This window comes from Sinocyclocheilus grahami, unplaced genomic scaffold (genome assembly GCF_001515645.1).
Source record: "Sinocyclocheilus grahami isolate Dianchi unplaced genomic scaffold, SAMN03320097.WGS_v1.1 scaffold1308.1, whole genome shotgun sequence".
NCBI classification, from domain to species: Eukaryota; Metazoa; Chordata; class Actinopteri; order Cypriniformes; family Cyprinidae; genus Sinocyclocheilus; species Sinocyclocheilus grahami.
In genome coordinates, this window is record NW_015506487.1 from 150,714 (window position 1) to 169,831 (window position 19,118).

The 19,118-nt window shown below is 37.5% G+C and overlaps 1 protein-coding gene across 2 annotated transcripts in view; it reads right to left on the bottom strand.

Annotated features, from left to right (window-relative positions):
• LOC107569067 (semaphorin-4F-like) overlaps positions 1-19,118 on the bottom strand; it is an 87,577-nt gene that overhangs the window by 16,703 nt on the left and 51,756 nt on the right. Inside the window, exon 2 of one of the 2 annotated variants that reach the window (XM_016255068.1) lies at positions 3,039-3,184. In XM_016255068.1, coding sequence (XP_016110554.1) covers positions 3,039-3,184 — 146 coding nt within the window. Of the gene's footprint in view, positions 1-3,038; positions 3,188-19,118 lie in introns of both variants that reach the window. The other variant, XM_016255067.1, reaches the window with a different exon arrangement.

Consider the following 19,118-nt stretch of genomic DNA (forward strand, 5'->3'; position numbering starts at 1 on the left):
GAGAGAGAGAGAGAGAGAGAGAGAGAGAGAGAGAGAGAGAGAGAGAGATCAGTACTTCAGAGTGTTAGGTTAAAATGAAACCATGTCAGTCATTAATATGTAAAACATATTTGACCAGTTAAATGCAGAGGATTATAACACATTAAAAATTGTGTATTCAGTACCTGTAAATGTTATTTACTTATTTAGTGATCAAATATATTAATACATTCAGCCAGAATCTGAAAATAACATTTGTGGTCATTTACACAACATTAAACAACAGATTTCAAGGGACAGTTCTCACAAAAAAACATGTGACATAAGTATGAATTCTCAGTAAATGGTGACTCAAATTTCAGCATGTTCCTCAGACAAAGCTATAACATGGCTTCAAGAGAGTATAGTATAGTCTTATACACCAGTGGTTTTTAACAGGGTTGCAGGATAACTTAAACGTATATAAATTATTCAATTATTATAAATATTTAAAAATAATATAACTCTTATTTTAATTAAAATGCTAAAACATGAAGATGTAAACTGACATATCTTTTTTTCATTCAAATATTGTGTTGTTAGGCTTGTAATAGCAGGCATTCAAGTCAAAAAGGTTGAGAACCACTGTTATAAGTTGCACTCACATTTGTGAAATTTGGGCAAAATTTTGCAGTTAAAAAGGTTAATTCTTCATTGTCAAAGTACCTATTCACGGCTCACCCAGAAGTCACTTTCAAAATCTAGCCACTTTCTGTTAGTCAACATGGCATTTGTGTGACCAGCTAGAACCTGTAGCAAAATCTGTGTGCAGAAATCTTTTACACTCATGAAGAAATTCCAGATTACATGGAGACTGGTTGTCAGAGAAAACAGTCAAATATTCAGTTTATAAAGATAAATAGAATCACTATACAAAAATATTTGACCACACAATGCCGTGACTGATTAATCAGAATCAAGTATTCCAGAGAGCTGTGTAAAAATTGTGTATATTGAGATTCTACACTGGTATTTCCACATCTGTCGCAGCACCCTGTGGTTTTTCTATTCACATAATCAAATAATTTTAAACCAAATCAATATTTCAAGTCCATTTAATTATTTTTTTATTTGGAAAATTACACCCATTTAGGATGATACAAGACCCGATCATCTTTTCTTATTGAATTGTTTGGTTTTTATTTTATTGCCTGGAGGTCTGTACATTATTCTTTACATAGAAATGAGGTTAAAATAATGTGTGTATGTTTTCAGTGGGCTAAAAATATTTTACAGAGAAATTCTAACCCCAAAAATTTAAAAACACTTTGCCTAGGGACAAGACTGTACATTTAAGTACAGAAAATAAGTTATCATTATATCAGTGCAATGATCTCACCGTAGCTCTCACAGTAGCTCTCCTTAATCTTAATATCTAATATTACATGACACTTCACTAAGTAATTTTGCTTCCAGACAATGAATAGTGCAGATGGAGGTTCGTTGCAAGCATGTCCTGGGCTCTGACACACTCATGTGTGCTTGAGGGTAAACGGACGTGAAGCCACATTACAGTGTGTGATGAATTTTAACTCTGATGACAGGAGACAGTGAGAGGTGGCTACTGGAGGAAATGGGAGGGACGTTGGGGAGGGTTAATTTGGTTAGAGAGCTGCACTAGCAACCAGAGATGAGATCTTCTAGTTTAGCTTGATGAGAAGCAGTGTACTGAAACCTGTTTGGCTGTCTGTTATGATGACTGTATGTGAGCGTGTTGGTGTGCAGATTGGATGTTATTATGTGGCACAAAGCATTTTATGTAATGATTTAACTGATTTCATCATTTGATCTGACCAATCATAAAGCTAAATCTTCCAATTTGTCAGATTAGCGTCGGTGGACTTGAACTTGATAAATGGTGTGCATTGAAGTATATTTCCACGGTTAAAACAAGATACCTTCTGATGTTCATTCATGTTTATTTTGTGCTATAACTAGTAAAGAGAAAGAGATGATCATTTCATGTGCTGCTTGAACTGAGGCGCTACAGCGATCCATAACAAAATATTAAAGAGAGACAAAAAAAGAGACGAAATTTGAAAGCTGACACTTTGTTTCATACCAAAAGTAACCTGCTCTGTCTTGTCTGTCGGTGTATTGCCAGTGTCAATTTTTCACTGCGTGAGAACATGAGGTGTGGCGTGAGAGCGGATGGCTTGTCGGATGTAGCAACAATAATGAAGGGGGAGCGGTTCTTTGCGAAGGGTCAATTGCCTCTGCTGTACTCTACAATTAGCGTAAATGGTAACACTTGACAATAAGGCTAAAATGTATTAACATTATTGAATGCATAGGCATCATGAGCTAACAATGAATAGATTTATAAATGTATTCATTTACTTTTGTTCATAATACAGGTACTGTTAATTTATACTTTTAGATTATAACTTAAAATGTTAGAAACAAATTAGTTAGGATTAATATATGTAAATGAAAAGAGGTCTGCATTAATTTTGAAACCTAAATACAATCAACAGAAGTAAAAAGCTAAAGTTAGGCTTTAAAACAAATGACAAAACGGTTGACTTTGACATCACTGCCATTAAGCTTCTGACAACTCTTTTGGTCTTTATTTAAAATCTACAGATTGGAAGGTTTGAATTAGTTTGCAAGAGTGAGAGCATAAACCCAATAAAATAAAGCTTGAGAAAAACAGCAAACTAGTAAGTAGATTAAGTAGTTTTCCTTTTTGCCATTTAATGCTATTAACACACATTGTATCATAGAATAAAAGGTGAAAATATCTTGATTGATTTAACCAAAAAACCCATTTAAAAAAATCACTGACATAGGGACAGTGGAAACGTAAATGCAGAAATACTAAGACATTTTTGGGTTTTAGGAATCATTCCTGCAGCACTCCATTCTCTAGATTAATAAATGCTGTAATTCATTGTTAGTTCATAATTAATGTAATTAACTATGTTAACAAATGTAACCATAAAGTGTTATTATATAAATAATAAAGATAGACAATTAAGAAAAGTGGAACATTCACTGCAAGAAAAAAGAGAGCTCACCATCTTCCTCTTTGATAGATTAGCAGTATCCACAGCGATGACCGCATCCCGCGCACCAAGGTAGAGCATCCCAGACTCACGGTCCAACAGGAAGGTGCTGAAGTTATTTACGCCGCTAAAATCAGGGGAAGCAAGCCTAGAAATGTCTGCTGAGAAAAAGAAAGAAGCATGGATTAAATCTCACATATCAAAAGATTTATCATAGCAATTTAACATAAATTAATTCTTATGAGTAATATATATTAAAAATAAAAACAGACACTTTCTTCCTTACATTCATGCACACACAGACCTCTGAAGCTATTCATTCTAAGATAGTGATTTTACTACACTCTATACCCTAACTCTCACACAAACCTATTGATTTAATCAAACTTGCTTCATGAATATGATTCAAAATACGATTAATGGACCTTTCAAGTAGTGAAGACTATTTCAAATGTCATTACAAATTGGTTTTACTATATAGTGATGATCAAGAATAGCCAAACGTTTACATACACACATTCTGTATGTCTGTTTAGCATTGGAGAGGATTAGTAATTCTGTTCAGATATGTACAGTATATTAGCATGTGGGTTGAGGCTCTGAAATTTTAATGCTGTTTAAGATGTGCTATATCTGATGCCCATGGCGAATTTAATACAGCATCTGCACTACACTGCATTTAATCTGTTCCTCTTTATTTTAAATGTGAAACACTCATTTGCTCCATTACTGTAATCATATCCATGGTTGTGTATTTAAGAAATTAGAGAAATATATACAGAAACAGCAAGAGAAGGAGAATGGCTGAGAAGATTTGAGAAAAGAGGACGACTCACACTCATCTTGTAATGTGATGTGAGTGTCAGAGTATTACAGTAAGTGACACTAAGAAACATACAAGTCGGATCTGATTCTTTACAAGTTGTTCTCACCATGAAACAAACAGAAATGTTATGTACTAAATGAATGCTCATTTCTAGAGCAGTTCAGACTGTTAATATCCTGTTTCCCGTCTGTTCAGTGTCGGAAATCATGAGATGACATTAAACAGAGATTCTCCTACTCTCAATCTCAGAGTAAATCATCCAACATGTCTTATTTTATTTGCACACATACTCTTTGTAGCTCAGGTCTGCATATAAATATTTGGACACAATTCTACCAACACTAAAACAATCTCTATTTATTAAAGCCTATTCAAACCAAGATGGCTGTTTGGTGTGAAAGTTTGGTGCGATAAACATTTTATTTGAATGATGGCAGTTAATACATCTGTTCAGACAGACAAGAACTTTTGAATGCCATCAATGCGACAGATTTTCTACAGAGAGGTGAAAAAAATCTGAACGGCTGTTTGAAAATGTGTAAATGTTGTTAGACTTCGCTGTGACAAGCAGATGTCAGAAATATTAAGTGTGTGTGTGTTTTTATTGCAACATTTTGAATACTGAAAACACAAGGCAATTATATCAAATATCAGTCATAGCACATAAAATACAGAAGCAAACATAAGAATATTAATAGAAAATAAAATAAAAACAAAAAACAATACTAAAGGCCTCGATATACTTCAAACGAAATTGAAGAACGAACTGATATGACATCATTTCGAACAAAATCAGGCCGAAACAAAGTTCGTTTTGAGTTCGTTTAGGTAGTTCGAAACAGCTGACCAAAGCAAACTTTCTGGGGGAGTTCATTTAGACTCCTAAACACCTTTGAGCTTCCATTGGTCCGTGGCGGTTATGCAATCGGTGGGTGTGTTCTGGAACTCCACCTTCTTAGATGTGTGATTTTTCCCCCCGGTTCGTTTCTCATTCAATGGAGGTCAGAAAGGAGAACAACATCTCCTAGTCACTAGCAACATAAATACACTGTCGAATAGCTGAGCTGGCACAAATATATCCGCACCTGTACAATTGCTCGCGGAGAGACTTTAAAGATTCAGAGAAAGCATTTAATTCCTAGAAAGAAATTGCAACGAAGCTTGGTGTCGACGACTCGGAGTTATGCAAAAGCAACGCAGAGAAACATCTGAGACAAGTTTTCCAAAGCCATGAAAAGAATGAAAGGAATTAAAGATATAAGGCATCAGGTACCAAATACATGGGTTTCAAATAAATGCTACATCATACTGCTGCTGCTGTTGTTGTTCTTTCAATAAGCGAATTTAAAGGGTATACAATAAATGAAATGCCAAATGAACAAACAATAATAAATCTTTGTTTTTATCAAAAGTAAATCATGACACCACATAAAATATAAAAAAGGTGTAACAATTTATCCAGTTTAATAAAATAAATGAACACTAATAAAATAAAGTAACAAACTTACTCCAATATTTTTTTCCACATCATGCTAAAGTTCTCAGACTATGAGCCATTCACTTCCCATAAAGGACTGATTATGGAAATTGTATGGTTCTTTTGTATTGCAAACATGATACTTGACTCTGTACTGCTGCTAATCATTATACTTTTGTCAATAATATTCTGACCATTGGTGCCCGTCTCACACCTAGATTGCCTACACTTCATCATTTCATCGTTGTTGTCTTCAGGGGATATGCGTGAGCAGCGCGACACATATTTACATTAATCTACGGAATGTTCGGAAACAGTATACCGTCGCTCAGCCTTTTGGAACTTCTTTTTGCCCCCAAATGAAGAACGAAAACGAACTTTATTTGAAGTATATCGGGGCCTTAACAGGGCATATCAGCATCTTGATAAGCAAATAACATAATATACTGCTGTCTTTGTGTACTGCTGCATTTCTGCTTTTCCATAATTGCCACCTACTGCCAGAGAGTAAAATTGCATTTTCTTCCAGCCATATGCCATTTTATTTGCATTGGTCTGAAGAGACAGTTCTCATTTAACCATACTGGATTTTCCTGCCGAACATTCATGTGGAGGTGGGAGTGGGCCTTTAGGCAATACGTCATGTCTAAATATTCTTCTGAAGCAAATGTGAACAGTGCCTATGTAACCCCTCCCCCTGGGACTTGAACCTGGGTCGCCGGCATGGGTGCACTAACAAGTACGCTAAAGATTGCAGCCTCTAAAGTAAGTCGCTAGTGCGTCTCTTGAGATCAGGGGAGTGAGGTTTACCTGCTCAGCTCTTAACAGCCGGCCTCCGTTACACTTGCCCATACAAAATGTCAACGTGTTACAATTCTAAGGTGTCGTGGATGGTTGCTAGGGCATTGCTATGTGGTTGCTAAGGTGTTTTTAGCACATTGCTAAAGTATCGGCCAAAGTATACTTTAGTTTTTACATACAGTGCATGTTATGTAAATGTAATGTAATCATATGTGCATGCTGGATGCCCACAGGTAAATTTTTCTAACCATGTGTTCTTTGTACGCTTAGCTTGCACATGGGCCTCAAATTTTTTGAGGGGGCTAATTTGTTTTTTTCCACAATGTGGCAAGACTACCCTGGCCCATTGTTTCACAGTCGAAAAAAAGAAATGGATGAGACAGAACAACGACAAACTACTGGAAATGGCAACAACAATTGATACCGGCATTGACAAGCATACTTCTGCGAGGGGTTTAAAGGGGTCATATGATGCGATTTCTATTTTTCCTTATCTTTAGAGCGTTATGTAGCTATTTGTGCATGTATAAGATCTGCAGAGTTACAAAGCTCAACGTCTCCCACAAAAGGATTTATTCTGTTCCTTACATTAGGCTTCTAACATTATATTTTTAGTTTTCACCACCACTCACACACATTTGAATATGTGGTTTACAGGGACTCTCCATAGGCATATGGTTTTTATACTGTACAAACTGTATTTTCTATCCCCTTACACTAAACATATCCATCACATAAAACTCTCTGCATATTTAGATTTTCAAAAAAAAAAGATTTTAGTGTTCACATTTTTATAAACCATTTAAACCTGTACACACACACACACACACACACACACACACACACACACACACACACACACACATCTACAATGAGATTCCTAAGCATGGATGAACAGCCTTTAATACAGTGAGATAATCACCTCCTTCTAAAGCTAATATCTGACAGCTGCCAAGCCAAATGTGTCATGTTATAATACCTCACTAATACTCTGTAACACATAAGCATGTGTGAAGTGCGCGGATACACACAGACTGGCCCGGAGATAAACTGCACACTTTACCTTTAACAAACAACACCCAAAAAGCACACACAAGACTGACCATCACAAGCAGCCATTTTTATATGAAATGCAACTGTAAAACGTCTCGGTTACTTGTGTAACCCTTGTTCCCTGAAGGAGGGAAAGGAGGCGTTATCAATCCGCCTGGGGTGAGACGACTACACAAAAGAAAGACACGGGCTTACCGTGAGGGGAGCCGTACCGTGGAAGAGTACACATGTGGGATCGCCTGAAGGGGGAATCACTATACACGGGCACCTAGCCCAGCACAAGGGCTGACCTTGGGCATGCACACGAGTGCTGAGCCTGGCATCTGGCGCTCCGCCACGCCTGACCGCCGAGGGTGCAGGAGGAACTTCAACAGGGTTCGCCATGGGGAACTGAACTGAGAAGCAGAAAAGCGCACGTATCCGGTCCTTAGAGGTGAAAGGCGCAGCAAGCGTGATTGACACAGAGCGGGTCCGGTGTTACTGCCTACCTGAGGTGAGTACACGAGAGGACACGGGCTCTACATGGAGATTATAGAATCTCGCAAACTTGTTAGGTGTCGCCCAGCCGGCAGCTCTACAGATGTCTGCTATCAAGGCGCCCCGCGCCAATGCCCAAGAAGATGCCACTCCTCTCGTAGAGTGAGCTCTCACTCAGAGGGGGCACGGTAACCGTTGGGCCTGGTAAGCTAAGACTATAGCCTCCACTAACCAGTGGGCAAGTCTTTGTTTGGAGACAGCCTTTCCCTTCTGCTGTCCTCCAAAGCAGACAAAGAGCTGGTCTGAGGTCCTGAAGCTCTGCGTACGGTCCACGTAAATGCGCAGAGCGCGAACGGGACAGAGCAGCGCGATGGTTGGGTCTGCCTCCTCCCGGGGCAGCGCTTGCAAGTTCACCACCTGATCCCTAAAAAGCGTGAAAAAAGCTCCCATGTTATCCGATGATGTCAGAAGAATGCTTCAACAATTTCCCATGCAGTCACCAAACCTGCTTTTCAACTTCAAAATCAGTTTTAGAGCTAAAGCTAACATACACACAGTTTACACTACTTCTCCATCCAACTCTCTCTCAATCTGTGCATCACAATCTGCCACACACAAACCCCACCGCCTTGTATAATTTCTAGCTGTCATTCCCAATGAGTGACACAGGGAAGTGAAAAGCGAATGATGGAGGCAGCAGATGGAAACAGACAAAGACACTTGCTGTAGGCAAGGTCCTGCTAAATGTCCTCATGTCACTTTCCATCCTTTTTCCTCCAGGACCTTCCAGAAATGTTTCTGGAGAGAGAGAGAGACTTTGACTTTGCAAGCCACTTTAATTACCAAAAGTATAAACCCATCATACATTAATTAACATCATGAACACATTAAAGAAAAAAAAAAAATTACAATCAAACATAAATCTTAAGAGATCCATCATCATCAGTTCCACAGATACATTGATTTACTCCCCATACATTATTAAAAGTTTCTAAATCTTCCAACAAGTGATAAAATGCATATTCTATTTTCAATCTTGATTTTATTAAACCCTTTAAAATTAACACAGCATCAGTTGACCCCACACCACTGAGTTTACTTTTACGTGACAGCCATATTGCCATTTTAGCTTGTCCAAACAAAAAATTTATTAAAACGTGAACTTGTTTTCTATTCCAGCAATATTTGGATCCATAAATAAAAAAACATCATAGAAAAAACCTCCCCCAAAGTTTGACACCATTCCTCTATTTGAGCAAACAATTGCTGTAGTCTCATACATTGACAAAATAAGTGAAAAACTGTCTCTGTTGCTCCACAAAAACGACACCCTTCCCCTACCTGTGGATCAATGGGTGCTCTGTGTCTGTTTGTAGCTATTATACCATGCACAATCCTCCACTGAAGGTCTCCAGACCTTTTTTCAATTGGATTTGTTTGGTTTGTAACAAATTGTATGGCTTGTACAAGCTTTGTACAAGGTCCTCCAGCTACCTTTAGGAGAAGCATCTAATATCAAATACCTAAAATCTAATACCAAAATATCCTGCCATTTATGGCGCTTTTCCACTGCGTGGTACGACTCGGCTCGGTACGGCTCAGTACGGTACAGCACGGCTCGGTTTGCATTTCCACTGCAGTTTAGTATCGCTTTAGAGTGGGCGGGATTATTCACATGTAGTTATAGTTGCGCCGCTTCTACTACCACGACTCCTAAAAAACGTTTTCATTCCGCATCGCCCCATCAAGCTCTCGCTGGATCCGCTCCTCTGCTATCAACGAGAGGAACGTCTGCTCTTCCGCAACAGGGGGAACGGCCACTTTTTGGTTGTTAAAAAAAGGTGTGGTCGTTCAAAACAGTTGCGTTCGATCCTTCGCTGGCTGTGCTGATTTAAATCTAGCGGTTCTGTTTGGGTCTCATGTCGCAAGTTAAGTGACGCAGGTAGTGACGATTTTCTCCGGCCAATCCATGATCAGCGTCACGTTTTGGTAATGGTACGGTACACTTGGAACCCCAACCGAGGTGGTACTAAAAAAGTACCAGGTACCAGGTACTGTACCCAGTGGAAAACCCCCCAAAAGTGAACCGTAAATATACAGCGTTCGTTTCCCAGCATTACTAAAAAGTCCAAGTTGAGGAGTTCTGAAAGTAAGCTAGTTCTTGAAATTCATCAACAGCAAGTGCAATTTCAAGTCCTGGAAAAGAAAATTCCTTATTATCATCCATTCGATTCAAAACAGATATATAGTCCTTTGGTAGCAAATCAACAAGACTTTTCAATAACTTTTGTGCCAGTCGAATTGACCTGACACCCATCTTCGTAGCCAGTCTCTCAGCCGACATCCATCCTTCTGTTGTGACTAGATCTCCAATTTTGAGAATTCCAGCATTCCTCAAAGCGTTCCTCTCACATTGTGATTGTAATATTTCCATCTCCATCACAGGGTTAAACAACAATGGTTCTTCTTTGGCCCAAAGTCCATCAGCTCTAATTGGTTCCCTTGACATATGAAAAATTCTCCATGCTTTCATCATCGAGTAATAAAAAGGTGTCAAACCAGACAAATCAAGGTTTTGGGTATCCATAAGAAAAAGATGTCGGTCTAGCCCCATCTTACCCGCTTTTTCAAGAGAGCACAGGCTACCTCAGACACAATGTACTGATGACAGTATGAGAGATACTACAATCTCCTGAGCCTTCCTCAACAGCCTGTATTTTTGTTTGATCCCCTTCCTCAATATCATTCACATTTTTAAATTTGTCAGTAATATCATTTGAATGCACGTCAAAAGCAGAACTACGTCCAGCTTCCTCATCAATGTTTACCTTGCCAATGCTTTCACTCACCTCATCTGACGCATCTACTTGTTTTGATGACGTTTCAGCCTGCTCCTCTGCTACTTTTCCATGCTGTATTACTGTAACCTCCATTCTCTTGTTACTAGCATTAGATCCATTTTGAGTTATATCAGCGGCTGACTGTTGTTGATCGTTACTCGCATCTTTATGTGGACAGGAGAACCGTTTGTGTCCTAGCGCCCCACATTCAAAACACTTAAGGTTATCCGTGCTCGCGTAAGCCTATACCATATAAGAATTCTCTCCGTGATTGACACGGAAAGAAATCTCTAAAGTGCGTTCAGGTGAAGTCAAAAACATTAACACCTGTCGTCGAAATGAAAGTACGTGTTTAAGAGTCGTGTTGGGATCATCCTAATTGGACTTGCAATTTTTCCATATCGCACCAATTCTTTAACTATGGCATCATTTGAGATAAAAGGCGGAACATTAGATATTGTTATTTTTGTTGCAGGTGCGGCTAACGGAGTCACGGGCACAAACGTTTCTCTCACCCATAAACCACTCTCAGTTAACTGATTAATTAACTGCTCCGTTTTCAGAAACACAACAATCGCCTTATTCAAGAAATCTCTAAAGTGCGTTCAGGTGAAGTCAAAAACATAAACACTTGTTGAAACGAAAGTACATGTTTAAGAGCAGTGTTTTTGCATCCTAGCGGAATCATCCTAATTGGACTGGCAATTTTTCCATATCGCACCAATTCTTTAACTATGGCATCATTTGAGACAAAGGCGGAACATTAGATATTGATATTTTTCTTGCAGGTGCAGCTAAAGGAGTCACGGGCACAAACGTTTCTCTTACCCATAAACCACTCTCAGTTAACTGATTAATTAACTGCTCCGTTTTCAGAAACACAACAATCGCATTATTCATTTGTGAAGATGATATAATATTGTCGAATCCAATTTGTTCTCTGACTATGACAAGTACCTCTTCCACACTTACACCAGGTTCTGGCACACACCTGCACCCATTACACCGAGTCAGGTGTGACGTATCTTGAACAGAGTCAGCCATGTCGGCCAACAACAAAAAAAGAGCTGCGCTAAGCACGGTCAAATTTACGCAACGCCGCTCTAGTCTGAAATAATATCGCCAAAGAAAGGGGGAAAATAAAAATAAAAGAAAGATAAACAGCACCAAGTTTTTACACCCGCTTTCACCAACACGCTCCACTCTCACGCATACACACTCCCAGCATGCACATCTCAGAGAGAGAGAGAGAGAGAGAGAGAGTGTGTGTGACTGAGACAGACAACGAAGACACATTAAGAGATGCTCAGCAGGAATTGATGCATGAACAAATGTTCAAAATTATCTTTCAGTCTTACACACAAAAACACACACACTCAGGCAAGTTAAAATGGTAATATACAGAGCAATGGATCTTGTCACTAAGGCTCCAGCGCCACATTGTCATAGGCTGATACAGCAGCCAAAACCAACCCCCCCTCATTAAACATTCATTCAGTCTCAGCACATTAATCATGAATGACGAATGAGAGAGAGGGGGTAAAAAGGGGGAGATGAGGGCAGGAGTGAATTCAGTGTGTTTGGTCTCTCCTTATTCCACTCTGTAAAATATTTTCTTTTTCCTTTACTGCCTTCTCATGCCAAACCTCCAAAAATTTTATTGATTTCCATCATTCTCTTTCTCTGCCATTGTCACAGTGTTGGTTGTGGTGCCCTGGACTGGCCACTTGAGGGCGCTCTGTCTGTTCTATGTTGTATGTGTTAAACTCCATTTCCCATAGTCCCCTGCTTATTAATTCTGTTCTGATCAGTAGCACCTGTTATCATTTACTCATTATCCCAGCTATATATACCATGCTCACTCTGTCTGTCATGGCGTCTGGATTATATTGTCTTCTTGGTTGGTGTTGTCGGTGTCAGGTTTTTGGATTACATTTTGCAACGTTTTGTTCTGTTTTGTCCTGTTTTACTGCTAATAAACTGCACATGGAACTTACCCTGTTTCCTCCTGGCATGCCGTGACAGCCATGTTGTACGGCTACACAGTGTGTTGAGTGGGCTGCATAAATGCTCTCTGATTGGCTCTGGCTGCTGAGGGATTTTGGGAATTGCCGTTTTAGGAGGGGGATTCACTACTGCTGAATAATGTACACTAAAACTGAATCTGTCAATCACAGAGAAAAAAAACTGCAATACATCACATCTAGTCTGGTGGTCACAAAGTCCAAACGCATACGTTTTTCATATTGTTGTTGACTAAAGCTGCAGTATCACAATTCATATCATAACATACCTATGTATGAATCATATAAAAAAAAAAGCACACGATGCTCAAATTGCAGCCTGACATTTGCACATACACATATGATCATAACTCCATGCAGCTCCTGTATTACTCTCCACTGGAAATGAATGATTTCTGGTCTTGTTTGTATAAGGTAGTAAAAAGAGAGCTTTACACTGTATTCGTTAATTAATGTTTCTCTATGTGTCAACACGGAAAACCCCTGCATTGCTCATAAACATACGCTAATTACACACTTATTCACCTGGTCTGATTTTCCAGTAGCCCTTCAACCTTGACTCATCCAAAATGGCCATTCCTACTGCCCCATTGGGAATTTTCATAGGCTTATCTGCTGAGTCAGGAGTAACAGAGAGAATAAAATGCTGAAGCCATGATTTATGATTTATTCCTCATGATCGTTTCTTGGTTACTGTGGAGACTGTAGATGCAGCTGAGTGGCTGAACTGATAAAGCAAATTCAGAGAGTCAGGGAAAGGAAATAAGATGGATAGCAAAGAAAAGCAAGATTTCTTGCAAGACGAAAGTTATAAATGTCATCTCATGCATTTCATTCACCACAAAAACTGTGGTGTGACTTATTACAAAAATGGCGATAGCACACAAGACGTGGTTCTAAATGATGTCATTGTGGGTCATAATTCTGATTCATGATGACATTGTTTAATTATCCTTCAAAATACTGAGAAAGTGAAAAAAGTAATTGTGCACTTCACACATTAATCTAAAATCACAGTCACAGTGTAAATATAAAATTGAAATGGATATTTAATACATGGGTTTGAAATAGAACAGATGCACATCAATCAAACAGACATAAGAAACAAACTCCTTTGTCTCTTATGAAAAAAAAGCAAATATGTCAAGTTATCCCAGGTAATGGAGCATTTAAAAACAGTTTTGCTTTGCATATGAGCTATAAGATCAGTATCATCTCACAAGCGTCATTACAAAAGGCCTTGTATTTGGTTACATCATTGATAATAATCAAGAAAAACATCTTACATTTCCTTAGACAACAATGATACAACTGATAACTATATGAGTCGCAGGAAATACTTTGTATTAATTCACTCAAGTAACTGACAAACACATATCATTATTTTCCTGAGGTTAAAAGAGAGATTTATTCCTACAGCTCATGTTTAAAATTCTAGAGTTTTTCAAAAGGGCGCTGGGTTTAAGTGAGTGTGTGTATGTGTGCTTCTCTTGCTTCTCAGCTTAAAAGGACTTTGAGTCTGATTATTGTGGACAGGTTATATGACAACAGTCTATGTATATACTGTATGTTCACACATTTATCTCACTATCAGTGTCTATAAATTCATGTCAGATCACATTATAGTTATTTTCCACCTGTCAACAACTACAGAATGTATAGTATATGAATTGTATAGTTCACTGTAACCATTTAAATAAGATGTTGAATGCTGTTACAGAGATACATTGAATTGTGACTAATTCAGTAGCATTTTATCTAGTCTTTATTATTATTTTTTGATATACTGTTCAGTTCAAAAGTCTGGGACTGGTAATATTTTTTAATATTTTTGAAGCAAGTTTCTTATTCTCACACAGGCTGCATTTTGTTTAAAAATACAGTAAATACAGTAATATTATGAAATATTATTACAATGGCAAAGCTGAATTTTCAGTCTCCAGTCTTCAGTTATATGATCCTTCATAAATTATTTAAATATACTGATTTGGTGCTCAACAAACAAACAAACAAACAAACACTTTTGAACAGTAGTGTAACTCTACATCCTCTTCACAAAATTATCCCTCTCTGACTCATATTCAACAATACTTAATGTGTATTTTATCAGTTTATTTAACCCAAGACACTGGTATTGCTAATGATATGCTATGTTTTCTAAAATGTAATGTACTGTTTTGTCAATTTAAGAAAAAAAAAGAATAAAAAAAAAAATGTGGATTTACGTAAATTTTTCTGTTGCACTATGCATTGCTGTGGCATATATTTTTTGTGTCATTGTAAATGCTTATAAAAGTGTCATATGTGACCCTGGACCACAAAACCAGTCAAAATGTTTTGAAAATTTAGATTTATACATCATCTCAATCATCTGAAAAGCAGAATAAATAAGCTTTCCATTGATTTATGGTTTGTTAGGATAGGACAATATTTGGCCGAGATATAACTATTGGAAAATCTGGAATTTGAGGGTGCAAAAAAATAAATATTGAGAAAATCGCCTTTAAAGTTGTCCAAATGAAGATCTTAGCAATGCATATTACTAATAAACAATTAAGTTTTGATATATTTACAGTAGGAAATTTACAAAATATCTTCATGGAACATGATCTTTACTTAATGTCCAAATGATTTTTGGCATAAAAGAACAAAAATTTTGACCCATACAATGTATTTTTGGCTATTGCTACAAATATACCCCATCAATTTAAGACTTAAGACATATGGCAATCCCCCCCTGACTGTATCGTGCACAGCGTTTATGCTGTTTGTCAGCACTGTTTAATCTGGCTATAAACTAGTTTAAATCATTTGTGTTCTTCGCTGAATTCAAGCGCTTCATGCTGGATCTCACCACGCTCTTTAGTGCTCACAGCAGACACTTGCCAGCGAGTAAATGCATCTATTCCAGTAAGCTCACGCTGCGCTGCTGTGTGAACTTTGAGCCAAGTGGATAAATGGATCACACTCTATTGTATTCTATTGTTATGTTAATTATAATTAGCATGCAGACTAACTCTAATAATGTTTATTCTAAACTTCTTAGTAATAAAAAATAGCTGTATGTCAACAAGGGTAACTTTTTTGCCGCTAAAAGAACAGCTAGCTCAAAAACAGACACATGCACACACTCATAGGCACCCACAGATAAAATACCACAGATTATTTCCACTGTCTGCATGCCTGTCCAACCACACAGACATACACGTGCACGCAGTTAACCTGGCTCATATCAGTTACACAGATTATACACATTCTCACAGATTCATGTACTGGACAGATACATGACACACTGACTTGATACATTGACTTAAGAGAGACTATTGTCCTTTGCTCTGTATGTGTGTGTGTGTGTGTGTGTTTGACATTAGCTAACTGCTTGCATTTTTACACCGAAGTGCATTGTGTGTGTGGTGATTGATGGCAGAGGTCAGTCACTGATCAACATCCTGTTCACAACAGAGCATGTGTGCATGTGACAGCAGCAGAGAAAAGGAGGCACGACCCATGCGTGCATGTCACACTGGGCTTAAAAGGTTGCATTGTCTTCTAGTGATCCTTCCATTCTTCAAATGCTTCCGTTGGACTGGTTATTTGTAATATTTCATTCATCGCTGTATTTTTATTTTAACAGTGATAGAACAGGATGATCAAGTAATTACAGGTGCATCTCAATAAATTAGAATGTTGTGGAAAAGTGCATTTATTTCAGTAATTCAACTCAAATTGTGAAACTCTTACTTAATATCCTACTATTTTATTTTTATTATTTGTCCCTGTTTAATGTGCATAAACTATAAATAACTGTAATTGTGTCCAACCTGTTTGTCCAACCAAATGGAAATGGACAGAGTGTTTGGGATTGTTGTTTTTGCAATAGCATTTGGTGCCACTAATGCAGGAAAATTTACCATTTTGCCTCTAAAGCGTCTGACTTCTTGTCATTTATTACAACCTACAAATAGGCAACTACATGTTATTGCCTGCATTAATATTGCTGTCTCACAAACACTGTTTGCAATGCTGGGTATTATTGTCCATTGTAAATTGACATGTTCTGATACATTTTCACAGAGATTTCTCAATATTTCTCTGGTTTCATAATGCAAGCACACAGAAACGTCACACTAATGTTTTTTTTAATGTTACAGTTTATCAGAATCCTTCACAAGAGCTGAGAACATACACACAAACAATTAACAAATGCACATACAAAGAACTTGCTTGTTCACTGTCCATAACCTAAGAACTACTGCTAAATATTGCATCAATATTTGCTCTAATAAAATTATTTGATTATGATTTGTACCCAAATTATGCAATATATTATGAAATTTGAAATATGCTTATGATTTGGTTTGATTCTATGGGTTTGTTATGATTCATAATTTATTGATCATAAACAAAAAAGATCCCAAATGTAACAAATATGAAAATTAACACCATAGTTCAATACTCACAAAAATACATGAGGTTTTGCATTCACAGCACATTCATTTTAAAGATGTGCCTTAGATCAATAAAGCCAAGGAAAACCAATAGGTCCAAAATTAATTTTTTTTATGTGTGTGGGATGAAACACACTGGCTGGCTATTAAAGGAACACTCCACTATTTTTGAAAATAGGCTCATTTTCCAACTCCCTTAGAGTTAAACAGTTGAGTTTTGCCGTTTTCAAATCCATTCAGCCAATCTCCGGGTCTGGCGGTAGCACTTTTAGCTTAGCTTAGCATAGATCATTGAATCTGATTAGACCGTTAGCACCTTGCTCAAAAATGACAAAAGAGTTTCTATATTTTTCCTATTTAAAACTTGACTCTTCTGTAGTTACATCGTGTACTAAGACTGTAGTTACATTGTGTACTAAGGAAAATGAAAAGCTGCGATTTTCTAGGCCGATATGGCTAGGAACTATACTCTCATTCCGGTGTAGTAATCAAGGAACTTTCCTGCCGGCCCAAGGGGGGAAGCAGCGGCACGATAATATTCAGCGCTTGAAAATAAGCTTATTGGAAGTTACCTAGCTGGGACTTTTTTCATGCGCTGCATAATATCATTGCGCCTGCGGCACCCATGTTACGGCAGCAAAGTTCCTTGATTATTACACCGCTAAGCTAAAAGTTCTACCGCCAGACCCGGAGATTGGCTGAATGGATTCGAAAATGGTAAAACTCAACTGTTTAACTCTAGGGGAGTTGGAAAATGAGCCTATTTTCAAAAATAGTGGAGTGTTCCTTTAATGTAATAACTGTTATTGATTATTAAATTCCCGTTTCAAAAATTCAATGCATTTTAAGCACCTTACAAGTTACACATACAGTAGCCACTAATAAACCTACGATAATCTATGCTAAAGCTAAAATCGACTATGCTTTCTTTGGCTTAGTGCTGGAGTCTACAAAAGCTTTGAAAGTGTCTTCAACAGAGGCAGTTAGCAGCTCCTCCAGAGAGCTGAGATTACAAGACTTCAGACAGAAACAAGATTAAAGCAGAACTGAGGATAGCAGTCAGCAGACAGACAGACAACAATACATACACAGTTGATAAGTGGACAAGTGGTCACTCCTTCCTCAGATAAATTAGGACCCCCTTCAGACCAAACCAGAAACATGTTCCTCTGAACTCAAAAAATAGTATAAACTATTTAGATTATCATTAATATTCTTAAAATGGCCAAAATAGCAATAATTCACATTTTCACTGAAACCATTCAGTGCAGATGAAAAACAGACTTGATGAGCTGCTTTCCTCAGAAAAACAAAAAGTTAGAAAAATATAGAATCTTTATTTATCTAATCTTTTGACTAATATTTGTTCTAATATGTTCATTTTAAAGTGGCTATTTATACATTTATCAATTGCAAACTTTAAATCTCTCAAAATACCCCCGAAATCTGTTTTATCACCTTGTGCAGTGCACATGTCCCTGGATGATAATCATTGCATTATGTTTCTGTTTTGTCTTATTTCATTTCCATACTGATCTGTTTCGAGAATATGATAAGAGTGTGTGGCCGTCACTAATCGCACTTGCCCTAAATTCGCTCCTCAAGAGGACTACAGAGAAGAGTGAGACCGAAGCACTTGAACAGCTAGCACAGTCTAGCATAATTCTATAAGTACTGAGTCTTTGCAGATTATCAGGTCATTTTTTCAAAGATTAGAAGCATCTGGATTGAATTAACAAAGCATTTTTGCATCTTTTGCACAAAAACCTGCACTTTATTCACTAACTACCCACTATTCAGTTAACCACTTAAGCTGATATTTTTTTTATGAGTGCAAGTAACTAAACTACCATCCTCTTGGTTGTACTCACTCAGAATTCAGATGTTGTATTAATAAGAATGAGTAAACCCTTACAAAAAAGTACTATGGGAGAACAAGGGTTGATGCTAACATAATTGAATATGACTGATATATACCATGGTATTTATTTACAAAGTACTCCAAGGTAGTTCAAAGAATAGGATGGAATTATCATGGAAAATGTTCAAAAGCATGGTATTATCATGGTACATGTCAAAAAACATAGTATTATCATTACACATGTCCAGAAAACTTGGATTTTCCATAGTAGATGCACAAAAAGCT